We start from the raw sequence: 22281 nt of genomic DNA on the forward strand, positions 1-22281 counted from the left end.
CACTTTAGCTTGGTTATTATAGAAGTCCGTTATGTAAATTGGACACTCTTAGTATTTATTTTTAGTTTATTTTGTGAGGGATTTAGCGTCAGAATACGTACTCCCATGACGTCCATTGTTAGCTAGCTCATATTAACTTGTTTTCTCTGGCTATAATGCACAGAAAAAGGAAAGAAATATGTTTGTGTTTCACATAAGGACTGTGAATAACGGGCGAAAAAAGTGCAGTTCTCCTTTATAGGCATTGCTACTAAGAGGAGGAAATTAAAAGTGTGTATTTCTGATTAATCCCAAAAAATAACCACCTGATTAATCGATTAATTCATTCATTCATTCATTTTCTACCGCTTTTCCTCACGAGGGTCGCGGGGGGTGCTGGAGCCTATCCCAGCTGTCTTTTGGGCGGGAGGCGGGGTACACCCTGGACTGGTCGCCAGCCAATCACAGGGCACATATAGACAAACAACCATTCACACTCACATTCATACCTATGGACAATTTGGAGTCGCCAATTAACCTAGCATGTTTTTGGAATGTGGGAGGAAACCGGAGTACCCGGAGAAAACCCACGCATGCACGGGGAGAACATGCAAACTCCACACAGAGATGGCCGAGGGTGGAATCGAACCCTGGTCCTCCTAGCTGTGAGGTCTGCACGCTAACCGTTATTATAGAAGTCCGTTATGTAAATCGGACATTCTTGGTATTTTTTTTTTTGTTCATTTTGTGAGGGCTTTAGCGTCAAAATACATACTCCCATGACATCAATTGTTAGCTAGCTCATATTAACATGTTTTCTCTGGTTATAATGCACAGAAAAGGGAAAGAAATGTGTTTGTGTTTCACGTAAGGACTGTGAAAGATGGGCGAAAAAAAAGTGCTGTTCTCCCTTAAAGGCATTGCTACTAAGAGGAGGAAATTAAAAGTGTGTATTTCTGATTAATCCCAAAAAATAACCACCCGATTAATCGATTATTAAAATAAATCAAACGGTTTAAAAGGACATGTTTAGGGTTATTCGGCCTTGGTGGAGGTCTATATTGGTGTCTGGTTGCTCCTTTCTTCACCTTGTTGACAAGCGCAGCTGGTTACTATGGCGACTGTAACTATAGAGACCCGCGGGAGAGTGCTGCCTGAGTGCTCTCAATATGAGATGGAGGAAATTGTGAGAATAGGCCAGAGGAGGTCCTAATGATGATGAGTTAAGAAGGGTGAAAACAGGAGAAAGAACAAGGCGATGACAGGATTGTCTGGAGTGATGATTAGAATCCTCTAGAATGAGAGCTTTGACTGAAATAGGGAGAGAGAGAACATGAAAATGGCTTTCTGAAGTCCTCAAAGGACCGTACGAACTGCTTAACAAAACGACATTTTGGGAAAAAGGTTTGTACCATGAAACAACCACAAAAATCAACAACTTCCATCACATCCTGTTCAGAGGTAACAATAGTGCAGCCTTAATCTTATTGAGGCCAATGACATGACAGTCTAATAGGAGCTAATTAGCCTGCTGCTGGCTGTTTCCACATACTGCACACGCCATACAAATACACTATTATTATTAAAACTACTTTTTTTATATGGAGTCTCCATTTATCTTATGTTTTGTATGTTTTTTTATGCACGTCACAAAGAGTGGTAAAGCCAAATCACTGTTTACTGGATAATAACTATCTCTAAATGTTGTGAGTTGAATCATTTATTCATTTTTTATGGATCTTCACTAGTGTCGCGCGGGGGGTGCTGGAGCCTATCCCAGCTGTCTTCAGGCGAGAGGTGGTCAGCCAATCACAGGGCACATATAGACAAACAACCATTTACACTCAGCTCACAGGAAACATGCAATCTATTCCTGTGTCATGAATAGGAGTATGAAATTAAGTGACAATTACATTAAACACAGCAGCAGGCTAACCCAAGCATCATGCTTGTGATCCACCTGCATTCATTCATTCATTCATTTTCTACCGCTATCCCAGCTGTCGTCAGGCGAGAGGCGGGGTACACCCTGGACTGGTGGCCAGCCAATCACAGGGCACATATAGACAAACAACCATTCACACTCACATTCATACCTATGGACAATTTGGAGTCGCCAATTAACCTAGCATGTTTTTGGAATGTGGGAGGAAAGCAAAGTACCCGGAGAAAACCCACGCACGAACAAGCGTAGAATCGAACCCATATGCAGATTTTGTGCTTTTTCATGGAACTCGGCCTATACCGATCAGTGGCCAAAAAGGTACTTTTTGTTCCTTTTGGATCAAAATATGTCCAGTTTGTTTTCATTCATTTATTCATTTTCTACCGCTTATCCTCACGAGGATCGCGGGGGGTGCTGGAGTCTATCCCAGCTGTCGCCAGCCAATCACAGGGCACATATAGACAAACAACCATTCACACTCACATTCATACCTATGTACAATTTGGAGTCGCCAATTAACCTAGCATGTTTTTGGAATGTGTGAGGAAACCGGAGTATACGGAGAAAACGCACGCATGCACGGGGAGAACATGCAAACTCCACACAGAGAAGATCGAGGGTGGAATTGAATTTGGGTTTCCTACCTGTGAGGCCTGCGTGCTAACCCCTTAACCACTGTGCAGGCCGTGTTTTCATTTTTAAGAATATATTATTCCGAACCCAAATTTATAAATTTATTCCACACAAGGCCCGCCTCCAGGCACTCCTAAGCACTCCGGAGGACTTCCGGATACATTGGTCCATGTTTTCTGACTGCAGGCAATCCGCAGCCCATATAAGGAAGTCTGCACATTGATGTCAGTAGAACTCAGCATTAGAAAAAACTCAACATGATGTTAAGCTACCAGTACTTAAAACTGTATAAAACTGTAACAAGCACCCTTATACATAGAGATGCTAACGTAGCACAAACTGGGTTATTCTGGTTGGTGCCCAAGAGCCGAGCATTGTGGGACAGTCCCAAGGCATTGAGTGTTGTGTCAGCTTCAATTATTGTCACCGAGGTTAGTGGCATCAAGTGAACCTGTGTGTGTGTGGGGAGGTGTGGGGGGTGGGGGGGGGGGGGGAGCGCCAGCCCTTCACTCTGATCAATGTAACTGCATTTTCACACACTGATGGACTAACCATATACAAAGAAATACTAATATATATCAAATTAATAATACATGAAGGCAGTTCATGTATTAGGTGGTCCTGTGTTGTACAAATGTAGAAAAAAACTGCAATGTGTTACTTCTTGGTAAAACTGCAAAGTTTCACACAACATAATGTAGCACTTCCAAAGCACAGCCAGTTCAGCAGTGTTGCCACCAATTTTTGGGACTTTTGAGTGATTTCCTCTTGTCTTATTTCCCCGTAGCTCCGTACCCTGCAACTCTAATAATAATGCATCAGGTCCAGGTACTACTCCTTATTAATTCAGTTGTACAAATATAATTTTCCTTTGGAGATTACAATGAGTAAATCAATATAATAATCAAGTTATTTGATATTAATTGAAGTTATTTGGAGTGAGGATGATGTTGTCCAGTCTGAAGCAGATTTATGATGTTGTTGGGACCAATGATGATTATGTCACAGAGTTCAATTCCACCCTCTGCCATCTCTGTGTGGAGTTTGCATGTTCGCTCTGTGCATGCGTGGGTTTTCTCCAGGTACTCCGGTTTCCTCCCACATTCCAAAAACATGCTATGTTAATTGGCGACTCCAAATTGTCCATAGGTATGAATGTGAGTGTGAATGGTTGTTTGTCAACATGAAGACAGTGACTGAGGTGAGTCCAAGGAAATACAGCTAGAATAGGTGCAGATTCTGGAAGATCTAGAAAGTTTTCTGTGCGGGTTATTGTGTGTAGCTGCTCTATAGGAGTCCAAGGTATTTGTCCATAGGTATGAATGTGAGTGTGAATGGTTGTTTGTCTATATGTGCCCTGTGATTGGCTGGCCACCAGTCCAGGGTGTACCCCGCCTCTTGCCCGAATACAGCTGGGATAGGCTCCAGCACCCCCGCGACCCTTGTGAAGATAAGCGCTAGAAAATGAATGAATGAATAATAATAATAATAATTTATTAGTAGTAGTATATAAAATATTTAAATATAAATATTTAAATATAAAATATTTAAAAAGAAATATAAAATAATAAAAAATAATAGCAGCAATAATAATAATAGTAATATATTTTTTCTTAATATTATTACATAAAATATTTTAAAAGAAATATAAAATACTAAATAATAATAGCAGATTGCATGACACTTTTACAGATACAATAATTCCAGGTTACGTGTAAAATATATAGTCTGCCCCCCCCCCAATCAATTTTGTTAAATCCATGCGGCCCGCGAGTCAAAAAGTTTGCCCCCCCCCCCGCCTTCAAATCAAATACAACATGACACCAACAGGTGGAACCCAGGAGGAAAACAACACATGTTTCCCCTTCCTGTTACCATTGAGCAAGATTCCCAAATCATTGAGGATTCATCTGCAAACATAATCTAGGACATTTATCCTCTGCCGTTCTCTTTCCTGGCTTAGGACAGAGTACGCAGAATTTCTTGTCCGCCTCCCAAAACAGAGGATTTGACGGCTTACAGGATGTGCTGCTTGCTCCTCCTTAAATCAATTAAGCTGCTTTGCTTTCTCTCTGCATGGAGCGCCCCGGGTCTGTGTTTTGTTGTCATTAGTGGAGGCTTAAATCTTAAAGTCAGGGAAGGTAAAGATGAAGAAAAAGCAGAAAAAATTCATTTATTTCCCACCGTGAGTAAAACCACAGGTAATTGAGTAGTTTACAGCAGTTTTTGGTAGGTTGTTCTGTGACACAGAACCATGCAACCCACAATAGCCACGTATACATGGACCCAAATATTCCAATTCCATTCGGTTTATTTGCTCAAACGGAAAGAATGTAACCTTTGTATACACTTCATTCCAAAAGAAAAGTGCCAATCCGAATGAATATATAATGGGATTCCCAGAGGTGGAATATTCCTTTCCCCAATCCGATTGAGGTATCTTGTACCCACTCAAACGGAAAGTTGTCAGGGTGCGTTCTTCGTTGTAGTGTTTTTCTTCTTCTGTTGTTTATTGGCGGTTGGCAAGCAGCTTTCGTGTGCATTAGCGCCATCTGTGGAACAGAATCTAAACCCTTCTATACGCTATTCACAAGTCCAGTTTTATTTTAAATAGAGTTATTCCAACAAGTGAAAGAAAAACTCAAGGAAGTCGGTATCACGTGATGTTGGTGTTTACGTTTTACTGCGTATGCCCCATTGACTATTCTGGTTGATTATAGCGGTGCATGTAGACACGAGATTGGAATATTCCTTTCCATGTATACTATTGCTTTCGGAAAGGTCATTGGGAAAGATTCCATTCGGAAAGAGAAAAACTCCTCATGTAAACGTGGCTAATGTCGAACTGTGAACAAAAATGAAAAATAAATTGTCCACATTAGCAGCTGCATATACATACCACTGGTCTATCGTGTTTCATGGAGATCTATTGTATAATTTTGGCATAATCCTGCAAAAACATTCCCAAAAAATCCCACTTCTGACACCAAAAATGGGTAGCAGTAGCAAGTAAACTCATCTAGGCTCTTGAAAAAAATAAAAAAATTAAATTAAATAAATTAAATTGGGTGACTCCCATTGGCTGCCGGGTATGGGGGCGGGACCCTGGTCAGAAGTGCAACGTGATAGCATCCAGTGAGAACGCGACATTGCAGCTTCGCTAGCTCATACAAGCTAATTGAAACAGTTGATGCTGACTACAGAACACCTTTACCAAACCCTTAGGAAAGTCATGAAAGTCAAGTCTTTGCCAAGTCTTTGCATTCTAGAGGGCTTCGTAGTTGAAATAGGTGTGTTCCAATGACGTGCATTGTTAGCAAGCTCATATTAAGTTGTTTTCTGGCGTTATAATGTGCAGAACAAGTACACGTTTTAAATTGAAGTCTTAGAATTAATGTACTTATGTACAGTATAAGCCAAGTATACTTCACTGTACTATTCTTAAGTATATAAAATATAGTTTATAGAAGTAAACTACACTTAATTAAACTTCTTTTAGCTAAGGCATTGATTTTCAACCACTGATTTATTTTATTTGAGGTCAAAAGTCATCGGACAAAGATTTAATTATTTCAACCGGCCTGTTAATTTGAATTTGTGATTTAAAAAAATTCATTATGGATATTACATCTTTGTGATGTGGTGCATTATTGCACAGATAACCATCTTGAGTGTCCCAACTTCAAGTCTCATTCGCTGCCCACACATGAAAAAAAAAAAAAGGAGGCTGATTTCCATGGCAACCTTATCCCTAGTACTGCAGCAGTACTATAAGATTCACAAGGACAGTACTGTGATGCTCATTGGTAGGCTTGGGTGATTCTGTATAACCATTTTATTGATTTAAAAAAATATTGCAGATTATTTAAAAAAATTTCTCCCCTGATGTGGTGCACCTTTTGCTTCCGGCAGTTTCTGTAGCTTTGCCCTCCCTCGTGTTTCCTTTCAGAGATACATACAGAGTAGCAACACGGCTACCAAGTAGGATTGGAGTGATATGGACCTTTGCATGTATCATAATATTGTTGGGATGTATCACGATATAACAATATAAAACGATTTCAAATTTAAATTAATCTGAGTCTTGTATAAAAAGAAGCTCCACCCCCATAAGCAGATTTTTTAATCCGACAATACAGACTGGATTTGTGCTGTTCTCTTGTATGTTGACATGAGTGCACCAATATAACTACTTTTTCTGGCGTTATTGAAGAGTTTTCTGTTATTTTGGGACTTAACAGTGAAAGCACATATTGTTGTGCAGTTTCTGTGTTGTGACTGACCAGCATCCACACCACCCCCCCGTTTTACAGAGCGGGATTTAAAACGTAAATGCTTGTTAATCATCATGAAATTACTAATTACACTCAAGCCTCACTCGGACTCGGTCACATATCTGTCAGTGAGTCGGAACGTGTGATGGAAGAACATCCATCCATTTTCTATGCTGCTTATCCTTATTAGGGTCGTGGAGGGGGTATGCTGGCGTCTATCCCAGCTGACTTTGGGCGACTGACTTTGCAAATGTCTGCACTTGGCTCTGTAGTTTGGTGTAAAGGTCCCTCCTCCTTCTGGTGGAGAGGGAAATCCCAGCCTATCCCAGCTGTCTTCGGGTGAGAGGCGGGGTATACCCTGGACTGGTGGCCAGCCAATCACAGGGCACATATAGACAAACAACCATTTACACTCAGCTCACGGGAAACATGCAATCTATTCCTGTGTCATGAATAGGAGTATGAAATTAAATGACAATTACATTAAACACAGCAGCAGGCTAACCCAAGCATCATGCTTGTGATCCACCTGCATTCATTCATTCATTTTCTACCGCTATCCCAGCTGTCGTCAGGCAAGAGGCGGGGTACACTGTGGACTGGTCGCCAGCCAATCACAGGGCACATATAGACAAACAACCATTCACACTCACATTCATACCTATGGACAATTTGGAGTCGCCAATTAACCTAGCATGTTTTTGGAATGTGGGAGGAAACCGGAGTACCCGGAGAAAACCCACGCATGCACGGGGAGAACATGCAAACTCCACACTGAGATGGCCGAGGGTGGAATTGAACCCTGGTCTCCTAGCTTTGATGTCGTAGTATACATTAATTATTAATTATAACATGACATAACAGGACCCTGTTGTTTGTTTTACCTCCACATGGTGCTAGCATGTGAGCTGCTGAGAGATGACGCTATCTTTGGGTAAGGATTACCAGATTATTTTGTGGAGGTGCGAGTTTGAAATCCTTTTGTCTGCCTCCCACACATCGTCAACAGCGATGCTTGGAGATGTCAGCGAGGGAGGTCAAGGGGAGTTGAATTCACAACACATTGCAGAGCCTTCTGGCAGTAGACAGCGCAGCCACCGTACAGATGATGCTGTCTGTGGTATACCACCATAGAAAGTACAAGTAGAGGCATGTTTGGAGCTTTGTGGCCAGTGTTGTTGGAACCCGGGGGGTCAGAGGGGGAGTGGCTCTTGCTAAAGTCCGAGCGCCACTGACCCAGTTGGCCCACTTAACCCCTGTAGCTGGCCTCATCATTATTGCAGAAGAGGCCCACCATGTTTGTGTCATTAGTAAACTTAATGATGTGGTTGGTGCTGGAATTGGGCACAGTCATGGATCACAATTTTTTGCACTATTTCAGTTTTCCTGTCTTCGACTGAGGATTGCGTCTGATTCTTGTTGTAGCGTTAGCATTTCTAACTCCGTCTTTGTTCTTGTCACTTCTAATTGATCCCGAGCATCTGTCTTAGCATCTCTGGCTTGATTCTGAGCATTCCTGGCAGCCTTTTCCGTTTTTAGCTTAGCCTCTTGGCTAATGCACGATGCCCTTACTTTGGCAGCTTCTGCTTTAGGCCTAACAAGGACTGCACTTGCCGATGATGTTGACATCTTGCAGGTTCTGCTGTGACTTGCTGCCATGTTAGTAACTTTGAAACTAAATTGAGAAATTGACTCGTTGTAGTGTTTTGAAAACTGGAAAATATTGAAAAATATTTTTAGGATTCCCTTAAAATGTAAGGGATTTTTCATTGCTAATGCATCTTGTGTCTAGAAAACCAACCAGGCAGACCGCCCGCCCACCTGCCAAGCAATTATGAAAAATATTAAATACACATATAGAAAATTCATGATTATTTTAGTATGTTTTTGTTTTATTTCCACAAAGGTCCAAAAAAATGCAGGCCGCACTTTGAACAACCCTTGTTTACATATTTCACAGGGAGGGGGGAGTGTTAATGTGTGTCCATGATGTGTTTTTGTCGCACATATTATGAAATGACACCCGCTATAACCACAGGCTGTAGGCATGCTTCCACAGTGGTGCACACACACCGGGTTGAGAAGGTGCACTCCGTCTTGTTGATTACACAATAAAATATAATAGTATAATAGTAATAGTAATATTTTTACTGGTTTCTAGTCTATTATCCCGCATAAAAATAGCATAAATGTTAGGTTATATGGAAAAATATTGTCAAACAGTCCATTGAGGTTTGTACGTACAAATCCCTTTCAGTAGAGGATTCTTCCTTTTCTCTTCCTTTTCTCAGGCCGCACTTTGAACATCCCTTGTTTACATATTTCACAGGGAGGGGGGAGTGTTAAAGTGTGTCCATGATGTGTTATCCTAGCACATATCATAAAATGACACCCGTTATAACCACAGGCTGGAGGCACGCTTCCACAGTGGTGCACACACACCGGGTTGAGAAGGTGCACTCCGCCTTGTTGATTACACAGTAAATGCATGATGAAAGAAACACTTCATTGCTTTCTTTTTTTAGTGACTGGCCAATCACAGAGTGTGAAAAATTAATACATAATAAGGATTTTACGGATAATGAGGAGTTGTATTCGTTTCATGCTCATACTTGGCAAAAATGCATTATCCATATCAGGCTCATCTTTATAGTTATCATCACACTTTTCCTCTCTGCCATTAGTGATAACCTTCTGTGGTGACTTCACACCAAAATAACCCAAATAAGCCAAAGAAAAAGCAAATTTATTTGATTTCTAAAAGGCATATTTTTCTGTAAACTGTAGCTAATATAGGGCGGCACGGCGGTCTAGTGGTTAGCGCGCAGAGACCAGCTAGGAGACCAGGGTTCAATTCCACCCTCGACACCCATCTCTGTGTCGAGTTTGCATGTTCTCCCCGTGCACCCTTGCATGCGTGGATTTTCTCCGGGTACTTCCAAAAACATGCTAGGTTAATTGGCGACTCCAAATTGTCCATAGGTATGAATGTGAGTGTGAATGGTTGTTTGTCTATATGTGCCCTGTGATTGGCTGGCGACCAGGGTGTACCTCTCGCCCGAAGACAGCTGGGATAGGCTCCAGCACCCTCGTGAGGAAAAGCGGTAGAAAATGAATGAATGAATGAATGAATGTATATATATACTTAGTATACTTAGGTAGGCCTATGATTTATTTGACTTCAACCACCACTATTATTATTATTATTATTATTATTATTATTATTGAAGAAACAATAAATAATAATTTTGTGTAATATTCAATCAAACCACACAACACAAAGCTTCTTTTACCGCGCATGAACGTCAACTCTGTGTGCGTCCCCTACAAGAGCACTTGTGCTTGCCCCCTCTAAATCAGCAGCATGAGTGCTAAGCTTAATGGACCTCTAAAGCTGCCAACTCGCTGACCTTTTTGCATGTAGAGAGACTGGGAAACTGTGTATGTGTGTGTTTGTTTGTGTGGGAGACGCACAGGGACACATGGAGGCGAGATGCACATCCAGCAATAAAAGGTGTTTGCTATAAGGGGGGATTGTGCCAAATGAAGTGACAACAAACCAGCACAAAGGATATTATAGGACTGCGTCCGGGATTGTCCAAACTCAGGCATTTGTCTCTATTAGCAGAGCATGTTACCATGGGAACGTGCAGGCCGAATTTGTGTCAGCTTTGAAATATGCTTTTAGAGGAAATTTTATTTTTGTTTAGTTGTCGGCATGTCTGATTTTGAATGACTAATATGTGACAACAATCCATTCATGCAATGAATGCATGAATGGATCAGGCTGCACGGCGGTCGAGTGGTTAGCGTGCAGACCTCACAGCTAGAAGACCCGAGTTCAATCCCACCCTCTGCCATCTCTGTGTGGAGTTTGCATGTTCTCCGATTTTCTCCGGGTACTCCGGTTTCCTCCCACATTCCAAAAACATGCTAGGTTAATTGGCGACTCCAAATTGTCCATAGGTATGAATGTGAGTGTGAATGGTTGTTTGTCTATATGTGCCCTGTGATTGGCTGGCCACCAGTCCAGGGTTTACCCCACCTCTCGCCCTAAGACAGCTGGCAACCTTTGGGAGGATAAGCAGTGGAAAATGAATGAATGCAGGTGGATCACAAGCATGATGCTTGGGTTAGCCTGCTGCTGTGTTTAATGTAATTGTCACTTAATTTTGTACTCCTATTCATGACAAAGAAATATATTACATGATATATTACATGTTTTCTGTGAGCTGTTCCACATGGCGACGGTCATTGTGGCCTCTGATGAGCAGTCCTGTGGGCCTTGCGCATTTAAAGGCGATGAGAGGCGTTCAGATTACAGTAGGTTGTGTTCAATCCTCTCACGCCTTCTCTCCTCCCTCTTTGCCACTTGCGCCAATGGGAAGGACGGAAGTGTGGGTGTGCCACGCTGCGCCTGACTGCGCCGTTCATGAAAATTGCAAAGTACGCTGGCCACACCCTGTTGTCTACGGGAATTGAGCCCTTGTTTGATGATCTGAAACATTTGAATGAGACAAATGCAAAAGGGGCGGGGCAAACACTGCCACTGCCAGTAATAATAATGATAGTAATAATATTTTATTAATAATTTTTAATAATTTATTCATTCATTTTCTAACGCTTGGTACTGGAGCCTATCCCAGCTGTCTTCGGGCGAGAGGCGGGGTACACCCTGGACTGGTTGCCAGCCAATCACAGGGCACATATAGACAAACAACCATTCACACTCACATTCATACCTATGGACAATTTGGAGGTAATAATAATAATAATAATAATACTAAATGTTGTTTTCTTGTCCTTGCAGGAAACTGTGGAATATGCCTTCCTGATCATTTTCACTATTGAGACATTTATGAAGATTATTGCCTACGGCTTGGTCATGCACCAGAACTCCTATGTCAGAAATGGCTGGAACATGCTGGACTTTGTTATCGTCATCGTGGGGTGAGTACACACACACAAACACACACACATTCACGCACACACAAAATTCACATCATGCTCAGTGAAGCTTTTGCACAGTTTTAATGCAGTTTTTAATATGTAATAAAGAGCCCAGATCATTGGGTGTGGAATATGATGTTTGACCACTTTTTCACTGATATTGGCTGATACACATTACACATTTTTATAGAGCATTCATTCATTCATTTTTTACCGCTTATCCTCACAAGGGTCACGTGGGTGCTGGAGCCTATCCCAGCTGTCTTCGTGCGAGAGGCGGCGTACACCCTGGACTGGTGGCCAGCCAATCACAGGGCACATATAGACAAAAAAACATTTACACTCAGCTCACGGGAAACATGCAATCTATTCCTGTGTCGTGAATAGAAGTATGAAATGAAGTGACAATTACATTAAACACAGCAGCAGGCTAACCCAAGCATCATGCTTGTGATCCACCTGCATTCATTCATTCATTTTCTACCGCTATCCCAGCTGTCGTCAGGCGAGAGGCGGAGTACATCGTGGACTTGTCGCCAGCCAATCACAGGGCACATATAGACAAACAACCATTCACACTCACATTCATACCTATGGACAATTTGGAGTCGCTAATTAACCTAGCATGTTTTTGGAATGTGGGAGGAAGACCGGGGAGAACATGCAAAAATGGAATCAAACTCGGGTCTCCTAGATGTGAGGCCTGCGCGCTAACCGCTCGTCCGCAATGCAGCCTTTCATACAGCATTAATGTTATATTCTTCTTTCGAATTCTGTCCACCATGTTGGTTTATGGCCGTTTGCATTCAAAGCTACTCTCTCTCCTGCTCTATCCACCAGCTTGTTCAGCGTGATCCTGGAGATGATAACCAAAGACGCAGACTCCAGCGGCCAGTCAGGAGGCAAACCTGGGGGGTTTGATGTCAAGGCCCTCCGAGCCTTTCGTGTGCTTCGCCCCCTTCGCCTTGTCTCCGGAGTTCCCAGTGAGTGTAAACACAGCTGTTTTTATAGATAACATTCATTTATATCAGAAGTCTCAAACTCAATTTACTTGGGGGACACTGGAGCTAGGGTCTGGGTGAGACTGGGCCGCATCAGGTTTTCCAAAAAAAACGCATTTATTAAAAACAGAAAAATATACAAACTTTTTCAGTGCTTTGGTTCTGATTTTCTACAATAAAAGCTCTGATAAAACATTCCACTCAAATATCTTAATTTTTATTTTTCTGCACAAAATAAGATGAAAAATAAACAAATCAAGAATAAAGAAAATCAATCAATCAGTAATAAATAAATAAATAAATATAATAATAATAATAAAACGGCAAATAATAAAAACTTAAGAAACCACATATAGTTGGTGGGTAGACAAATTATATTTTTCAGATTAAAATGAACAAAGCATTATTAGAGCCCTGTAGACATGACAAAACACGACTATAGTCACATTTATACTCTTTTTATTTACAACATATTGCGCAACTGCAGGGTCTTGAGACACATGCTAACTCGCAAACTAGAGATCTAGCGACCTAAACGGTAGCCTCCAAGTTATTTCCTTTAAACTTAAAAAGCCAAAAACTTACCACTTCCACACGGATAGGGAGGATAACTATTAAGAGTTATTTAACCTTTAACATGAACATTAATCAAACATAATAATTTTTTCTGGGTATATGATACCATACAGCATCCATATCAAACATTAAACTTTCATATCAAGGTGGAGGCCTCAAACTAGTGTCATGCAGGCCACATTTGGCCCGCGGGCCGCATGTTTGAGACCCCTGATTTATATAATATAATAGTAATAGTAATATTTTTACTGGTTTCTAGTCTATTATCCCACATAAAAATAGCATAAATGTTAGGTTATATGGAAAAATATTGCCAAACAGTCCATTGAGGTTTTGAGTCCATACAAATGTAGAAAATAACAATCAACTCCCTTTCAGTCGAGGATTCTTCCTTTTCCCTGCCTTTTTCTTAGCACAAGTTTGACCTTAAATTCTTCATGTTGCCATAGCAACAGATCATTCACTGGTCCAGCAGAGAAAAAAAAGATGAGCCCAACTGAGAGGATTTCACAACTGTTTTCATTGAACAATCTGCTAGTCTGAACATTTTTAAATGGGTAGCGAATGAAAGAGCCCACTACATTTTGGTGAGGGTCTGGTTAAAGGTGCGGATACACGCACCCTCTCCCCCAAAATCATTATGGAACTCAACATCATGTTTATCATTCTCCATGTACCAGGAAGTAGTCAAATGTAATGGTGTTGTCATTCAATATAGAATATAATAATGTATATTTCTATATCTCTGCAGGTCTCCAAGTGGTCTTGAACTCCATCATCAAAGCCATGGTCCCCCTGCTTCACATTGCCCTGCTGGTCCTCTTCGTCATCATCATCTACGCCATCATCGGTCTGGAGCTCTTCATTGGAAAAATGCATGCTACCTGCTACATGATAAAAACGGGTAAGTACCACAGGAACCAGGAAATACCTAGTGAGTTGACACATGGTACATATTAGGTACACCTTTACTATACCAAAAACGAACCACACCGTCAACTTAAAATCGGAGTATACTCGTTACACCCCAAGTGAGTACTTTTGAGTTTTTTCATTCATTCATTCATTTTCTACTGCTTTTTCCTCACGAGGGTCGCGGGGGGGCTGGAGCCTATCCAAGCTGTCTTCGGGCGAGAGGCGGGGTACACCCTGGACTGGTCGCCAGCCAATCACAGGGCACATATAGACAAACAACCATTCACACTCACATTCATACCTATGGACAATTTGGAGTCGCATGTTTTTGGAATGTGGGAAGAAACCGGAGTACCCGGAGAAAACCCACGCATGCACGGGGAGAACATGCAAACTCCACACAGAGTGTGTGGCCGAGGGTGGGAATTGAACCCTGGTCTCCTAGCTGTGAGGTCTGCGCGCTAACCACCAGACCGCCATGCCGCCCCACTTTTGAGTTTTTTCCACAACTAATTTGATGTTATTAGCTAGTTAAAAATTGTTATTTGGGTAAAAATGTGCATATGATTTGTCGAGATTTACCCGAAATCCAGACTTGAGTCATTCCAGACAGAGCATGAACATATATCATATGTATATATTATGTCATATATATGATCATACAATGGATATGCATGAAGCCGACAACAGATGGTGGCTTCCATCCAGCGATCAGATGATTAATATCTGTTATGTAATCACACTTATTTGACCACTGTTTTCAATGACAAAACACACACATTTTTTTTGCATATTTGTTTAAAATCAATGACAACACAACTAAACACAAAATATAGTTTTTAAATGAAACTTTTTCCATTCAAGAGGTCACAAAAGACCCCACAACAAAACCCAAAGAACTGAAGGCCTGTCCTGCCTCAATTTAAGGTCAGCGTTCATGACGCCACCATGACAAGACAAAATTGGCCTACATAGCTTGGAGCTCCAAGACGAAATAACAATAACAAGTTTAAAATCTAAAGGTTAGTGTGCAGGCCTCACATCTAGGAGACCCGAGTTCGATTCCATTTTTGCATTTTTGTTCTCCGGTGCATGCGTGGGTTTTCTCCAGTTACTTTTATTTAGCAATGAATGCAGGTGCATCAGGCTGCACAGCGGTCGAGTGGTTAGTGCGCAGACCTCACAGCTAGGAGACCCGAGTTCAATCCCACCCTCGGTCATCTCTGTGTGGAGTTTGCATGTTCTCCCCGTGCATGCGTGGGTTTCCTCCCACATTCCAAAAACATGCTAGGTTAATTGGCGACTCCAAATTGTCCATAGGTATGAATGTGAGTGTGAATGGTTGTTTGTCTCTCTGTGCCCTGTGATTGGCTGGCTGGCGACCAGTCCTGGGATAGGCTCCAGCACCCCTCCGACCCTTGTGAGGAATGAATGATGAATGAATGAGTTTAAAAACTGCATTTTGTGTTGTCATTTTCGCATATTTAAATTATTTACGTAGATGACCTGAAACAGTGTGACAAGTGTGACAAACGTGCAAAAAAATAAGAACTCATACCACTGTATGTAATATCATATAAGCATATCTAATTCTAAATAATATAAACATGTAATATAATAATAATGTTAAAATAAATTTTTATTATTTTTGTTTCCTTTTAAGGTGATATTAAGCATTTCTTCTTCTATTATTATTATTATTGCTATTATTTTCCTGTTTTTTGTGTAGTATAATAATAAATATATAATAATATAATAATAATATAAAATATATAATAATGAAAAAATACAAGTAATCACCATAATTTTACCCTTAATTTTCAGAAAAAAATAGCTTAAAAAGAATGGATGCATTATTTTTTTTTAATTGAAGCGTATGTTATCATGTTATCGTGGACGGTGAATATTTTTCAGGTGTATATTTTCATGTGTATGTTCAGGTGCGCTGGCAGAAGAAGAGCCAAGGCCGTGCGCCATGTCAGGAAACGGCCGCCACTGCACGCTGAACACAAGCGTATGCAGGGAAGGCTGGCAGGGTCCCAACAACGGCATCACCAACTTTGACAACTTCCTGTTTGCCATGCTGACGGTGTTCCAGTGCATCACCATGGAGGGATGGACTGACGTGCTCTATTGGGTAACATGTTTATATATGGGGTGCACTACTTGTCAACAACCAGCGGGGGCGATGTTGATTCAGTCTCAATCACATGTGTCCTATATGTATGTTTTCACAAGTAAGAACATTATGAATTTTGCATATTCTTTGCAGATGAACGATGCGATGGGGTTTGAGCTGCCGTGGGTCTACTTTGTCAGTCTGGTCATCTTTGGATCCTTCTTTGTTCTTAACCTGGTTTTGGGTGTCCTCAGTGGGTGCGTTTTAGTTTCTTCTGTATAGTTTATCTCAATTTTGTGACGAGTTTGTGACTGTTTTTTTTAAATTCTAGAGAGTTTTCCAAAGAACGAGAGAAAGCCAAAGCACGAGGTGACTTCCAGAAGCTACGTGAGAAGCAGCAGCTGGAGGAGGACCTGAAGGGCTATCTGGACTGGATCACGCAGGCCGAGGACATTGACCCTGAGAACGAGGAAGAGGGAGATGAGGAGGGCAAGTGCAACAGTGAGTCTTCTGCATTTAATGACATCAATATAAAGCAATAGCTACTGTATGAATTAGGGGTGTGTATTAAGCAAGAATCTGGCGATACGATACTTATCACGATACTAGGCTCACAATACGATATTTATAGGTTATCACCAAACCATGTGATGATCTTATTATCACATACTATTTAATCATGAGCTTATTATCATGTACTATTTAATCAAAAGACCATTTTGTTTCCAGAAAATGTTCAGTTTGTATTATATCTAAACAGTGTAAAAACAATAATTGCAAAAATATTTCAACAATAATATTTTATCAACAGTCTTATCTCATCAATGTCTGATAATTAAAGTTCCATTAATCAAGTTTGGGGTTTTTTGGGTGACTGGAGAAGCACTAGGAATATTTATAGTGTGTGCTCACGCTCGTGCGCTGTTCTCTGATTGGTTGTTTCACAGGCACGATACCAGAGCAGCGCGCTCTGAGTGGACAGCTGCGGGGGCTGATACTGGACATGGTTAAACTCTATATTTTATCATTATCACATACTACAGTATTAATTGGCCCTGTACCCTAGAAACCACCCATGAATGATACGGGAAAAGGCTGATATACTGTGATGATACTGTGTCAAAGCCCAGTGCAGTGATACTGATAAAATATAGAGTGAATGAATGAATTATTAAGGGAGAAAAACAATCCAAACCTACTACATAGCCCAGTGTGAAGCCATTTCTTTCTGGGACTCCAGCAAACCATAGTGAGAGCCATTCTCCACAAACGATTTTTTTTTTTCAGGAAAAGGGCAAACACTTTCACTCTACTGTATACGTACACACATTAGAAATGTCTTTTAATAGCACTAATATTTTTGAGGAGCGTCCTGTTTGACCATAGTTTGAGGAAATACAGCAATGGATATGGCGGCACAAGGCACCGTCCATGTATACAGGCCCAACATCCACCGGGATAAACGCGGAGTTTGTTTTTCGAAGAAATCGAACTCACGACAGTCAAAAAGCGGACATTTATGCATTCCCACATTGTAATATAATATGAGAAAAAATACAGTTTAGTAGTCTATCTTTGCAGCATGGGAGAATGCTAGATGGTGCAGTCAAGGACTGGGAACAAAGTGGGAGAAGTCGCCGCTCGCTTTAAATGGAGTAGGATTCCTAACTGTATTATTATTATTATTATTATTTCTTCTTCTTCTTCTTCTTCTTCTTCTTCTTCTTCTTCTTCTTCTTCTTCTTCTTCTTCTTCTTCTTCTTCTTCTTCTTCTTCTTCTTCTTCTTCTTCTTCTTCTTATTCTTATTCTTATTCTTATTCTTATTCTTATTCTTATTCTTATTCTTATTCTTATTCTTATTCTTATTCTTATTCTTATTCTTATTCTTATTCTTATTCTTATTATTCTTATTCTTATTCTTATTCTTATTCTTATTATTCTTATTATTCTTATTCTTATTCTTCTTATTCTTATTCTTATTCTTATTCTTATTCTTATTCTTATTCTTATTCTTATTCTTATTCTTATTCTTATTCTTATTCTTATTCTTATTCTTATTCTTATTCTTATTCTTATTCTTATTCTTTTTTTTTCTTTTTCTTTTTCTTTTTCTTTTTCTTTTTCTTTTTCTTTTTCTTTTTCTTTTTCTTTTTCTTTTTCTTTTTCTTTTTCTTATTCTTATTCTTATTCTTATTATTCTTATTCTTATTATTCTTATTCTTATTATTCTTATTCTTATTCTTATTCTTATTCTTATTCTTATTATTATTATTATTATTATTATTATTATTATTATTATTATTATTATTATTATTATTATTATTATTATTATTCTTATTCTTATTCTTATTCTTATTCTTATTCTTATTCTTATTCTTATTCTTATTCTTATTCTTATTCTTATTCTTATTCTTATTATTATTCTTATTCTTATTATTCTTCTTCTTCTTCTTCTTCTTCTTCTTCTTCTTCTTATTATTATTATTATTATTGTGGATCTTTCAATGGTCTTTGTGGTGTTGTATCTCCTTTGCATACTTCCTTTTTCTTGTTGTGCTGACTCACTGCTCTTTCTGCTGCCTGACTGTGTCAACTGCATGTGGGTAACACCAAGGGGTCACGCTAGCCGACCTCACAGAGAAGAAGAAGGCAAAGTTTGGCTGGTTCACTCAGTCCACAGAGACGCAGGGTAAACGTGAGCCTCGACGGTGTTTTTTTTTTTTTTTTTTTTTTAAATTGGCCATCTTCATTCAATGACACTGAACATCTTCGTGTCCTGGATCTCATACAGTTTTTACTGTCTGTCTGCTTCGCTTGACATTTTTTATGTATGTTTTGTGCATTCGTGTCCTATCACTCACTTTGTTCAAGACACTACATTTGCCGAATGGGATGTATGTACTACATCCAGATGACAACAAATACTCAATTTGTTGCTACAATCCATATTTGTTTATGTGTACATACATATCTCATCCCATCATCGTCATTTGGAAATCCCTTTACTGTCACTTTCATTACGGAACATGTTTGCATGCATGAACAGTGTACAGTACAGTATTTTCTGTCTGGACTATAAGTATGCATAGTGGTCGAGTGGTTAGCCTGCAGGCCTCACAGCTAGGAGACCCGAGTTTAATTCCACCCTCGGTCATCTCTGTGTGGAGTTTGCATGTTCTCCCCGTGCATGTGTGGGTTTTCTCCGGGTACTCCGGTTTCCTCCCACATTCCAAAAACATGCTAGGTTAATTGGCGACTCCAAATTGTCCATTGGTATGAATGTGAGTGTGAATGGTTGTTTGTCTATACGTGCCCTGTGATTGGCTAGCCACCAGTCCAGGGCGTACCCCGCCTCTCGCCCGAAGACAGCTGGGATAGGCTCCGGCACCCCCCAGTGACCTTGTGAGGATAAGCGGTAGAAAATGAATGAATGAATGTTTCCCAGTTATTAAAGGATTCTAGATCTTCCAGAATCTGCACCTATTCCAGCTGTATTTCCTTGGATTTCCAAAACAGTTTGTTTCAATTTATTCCACCCACGGCCCGCCTTCGGGAACGTGATTGGTCCCACTCAGCTTATACAGCTAATAGCTTGCGCAGCTTGTACCCGGTTATGCTAGGTTAATTGGCGACTCCAAATTGTCCATAGGTATGAATGTGAGTGTGAATGGTTGTTTGTCTATATGTGCCCTGTGATTGGCTGGCTGGCAACCAGTCCAGGGTGTACCCCGCCTCTTGCCCAAAGACAGCTGGGAAGCCCCCCCCCCCCCCCCCCCCCCGCGCCCCCAATTGACAATGAATGAATGAATGAAAGTTTCCCAGTTATTAAAGGGGACCTATTATGCTCATTTATGGCCCTTTGTTTTGAGTTGCAGACTCCCATAGAGCAGCTACACACAATAACCATCACAGAAAACATTCTAGATCTTCCAGAATCTGCACCTATTCCAGCTGTATTTCCTTGGATTTGCAAACCAGTTTGTTTCAATTTATTCAACCCACGGCCCGCCTCCGGGCATGATCACTCCACAGTGATTGGTCCCACTCAGCTTATACAGCTAATACTTGGTTATGCTAGGTTAATTGGCGACTCCAAATTGTCCATAGGTATGAATGTGAGTGTGAATGGTTGTTTGTCTATATGTGCTCTGTGATTGGCTGGCTGGCCACCAGTCCAGGGTGTACCCCGCCTCTTGCCTGAAGACAGCTGGGATAGGCTCCGGCAATAAGTGAATGCCTACTTGTCTTAAAATGTCAGTATAAGGGAAATCATTTTCTATATCTTTATAAGTGTGTGTGATTCAATTCAACAGCAAGCGTCCCCACCAGCGAGACGGAGTCTGTTAACACCGACAATCACAGCAGCGACGATGACAAGTGGTTCTGCTGTGCTCCTTTGTGGTGAGTGTCAACTTTTATCATCTTTCACAACAGTGAGTACACCCCTAACATTTCAAAGAACATCATATATATCTCATAATATTATTATTATTATTTTCATAGCTAATTTCAGTCATTATCAGTACACAATAAATGGATGCTGCTATACAAGCTGTACACTGACTACTCTATTGGATATCCAAGTGTCATTGCTGTGATTGTATTGTCTCTTGAGAAACTGTGGGGTGTGTTCACTTTTGTGTACATAATATAGTGATACACAATGCATACAGAATAAAGCTTTATTATTAAAAATGTTTCTTTTATCCTCCTCAGTAAAAAAATAACTAAGTCAAAGTGCAGGTTAGTAGCGTGGTGTGACATCACATAATAGGTATGTGCCTTAGCCCAACTCATCCCGCATGCCTTTACGTATACATCTACTGTATTGTTACATGAATCACTTCCGTTCGATCCCTCATGTCGTCCGTTCTTCTTTAATTGACTCATTTCCGCCTCATGTTTTATTCCCCGTCTTCTTCATTGACTCTTTTTTGAGTGTTTGTGATGCTGATGTGGGTTTGTTACAGTCGACAGGGTCGCCGGTGGAATCGCTTCTGGCGCAGGAAGTGTCGAGCGGCGGTGAAATCTGTGACTTTTTACTGGCTGGTCATCATCTTGGTGTTCCTCAATACGCTAACCATCGCCTCGGAACACTACAACCAACCCGACTGGCTCACCGAAGTTCAAGGTAAGCTATGTTTGCTTTCTTTTTGTCCAGTTAATGAGCGCCAATTATGAGAAAAAGGTTAATTAGATCGATTAATTACAGAGCACAATTGATTAATCTCTCAATTTGACAGACAAGCCAACTCTTTGACCTCTTTTAAATCAAGTTTAAAAAATAATTTTTACAGATTTGATGTTACTGGATTGGGCTGCACGGTGAGCAAGTGGTTACCGTGCAGGCTACACAGAAGACCCGGGTTCAATTCCCCACGGTTCGATTCCCAGAGTTTGCATGTTCTTCCTGTATGTTTGTGGGTTTTCTCCGGGTACTCTGGTTTCCTCCCACATTCCAAAAACACAGCTGTCCCTGTCATTGTACAGGGACAGCTGGGATAGGCTCCAGCCTGCCCGCCACCCTCGTGAAGACAAGCGTTACAGAATATGGATGAATGGATGTTACTGTATTGGTTTCAATTTTATTTATTATAATATTATCATAAAGGCGAGTGGTTAGCACGCAGGCCTCACAGCTATGAGACCAGAGTTCGATTCCACCTTCAGCCATCTCTATGTGGAGTTTGCATGTTCTCCCCGTGCATGTGTGGGTTTTCTCCGGGTACTCCGGTTTCCTCCCACGTTCCAAAAACATGCTAGGTTAATTGGCGACTCCAAATTGTCCATAGGTATGAATGTGAGTGTGAATGGTTGTTTGTCTATATGTGCCCTGTGATTGGCTGGTCACCAGTCCAGGGTGTACCCTGCCTCTTGCCCGAAGACAG

At 40.7% G+C, this 22281-nt stretch overlaps 1 protein-coding gene across 40 annotated transcripts in view; it reads left to right on the top strand.

Annotated features, from left to right (window-relative positions):
- The window catches only part of LOC131137306 (voltage-dependent L-type calcium channel subunit alpha-1D), a 70613-nt gene that overhangs the window by 14295 nt on the left and 34037 nt on the right, over nucleotides 1-22281 (top strand). For 21 of the 40 annotated variants that reach the window (XM_078797636.1, XM_078797641.1, XM_058085078.2 and 18 more), the window contains 10 exons: nucleotides 11642-11781; nucleotides 12622-12764; nucleotides 14110-14262; nucleotides 16214-16410; nucleotides 16546-16649; nucleotides 16724-16893; nucleotides 19008-19088; nucleotides 20707-20794; nucleotides 21110-21136; nucleotides 21364-21524. In XM_078797636.1, coding sequence (XP_078653762.1) covers nucleotides 11642-11781; nucleotides 12622-12764; nucleotides 14110-14262; nucleotides 16214-16410; nucleotides 16546-16649; nucleotides 16724-16893; nucleotides 19008-19088; nucleotides 20707-20794; nucleotides 21110-21136; nucleotides 21364-21524 — 1264 coding nt within the window. The remainder of the gene's footprint in view (nucleotides 1-11641; nucleotides 11782-12621; nucleotides 12765-14109; nucleotides 14263-16213; nucleotides 16411-16545; nucleotides 16650-16723; nucleotides 16894-19007; nucleotides 19089-20706; nucleotides 20795-21109; nucleotides 21137-21363; nucleotides 21525-22281) is intronic. The other 19 variants (XM_078797650.1, XM_058085091.2, XM_078797662.1 and 16 more) reach the window with 5 other exon arrangements.

This window comes from Doryrhamphus excisus, linkage group LG17 (genome assembly GCF_037039965.1).
Source record: "Doryrhamphus excisus strain RoL-2023G ecotype Guam linkage group LG17, RoL_Dexc_Guam_v1.1, whole genome shotgun sequence".
Lineage (NCBI taxonomy): Eukaryota > Metazoa > Chordata > Actinopteri > Syngnathiformes > Syngnathidae > Doryrhamphus > Doryrhamphus excisus.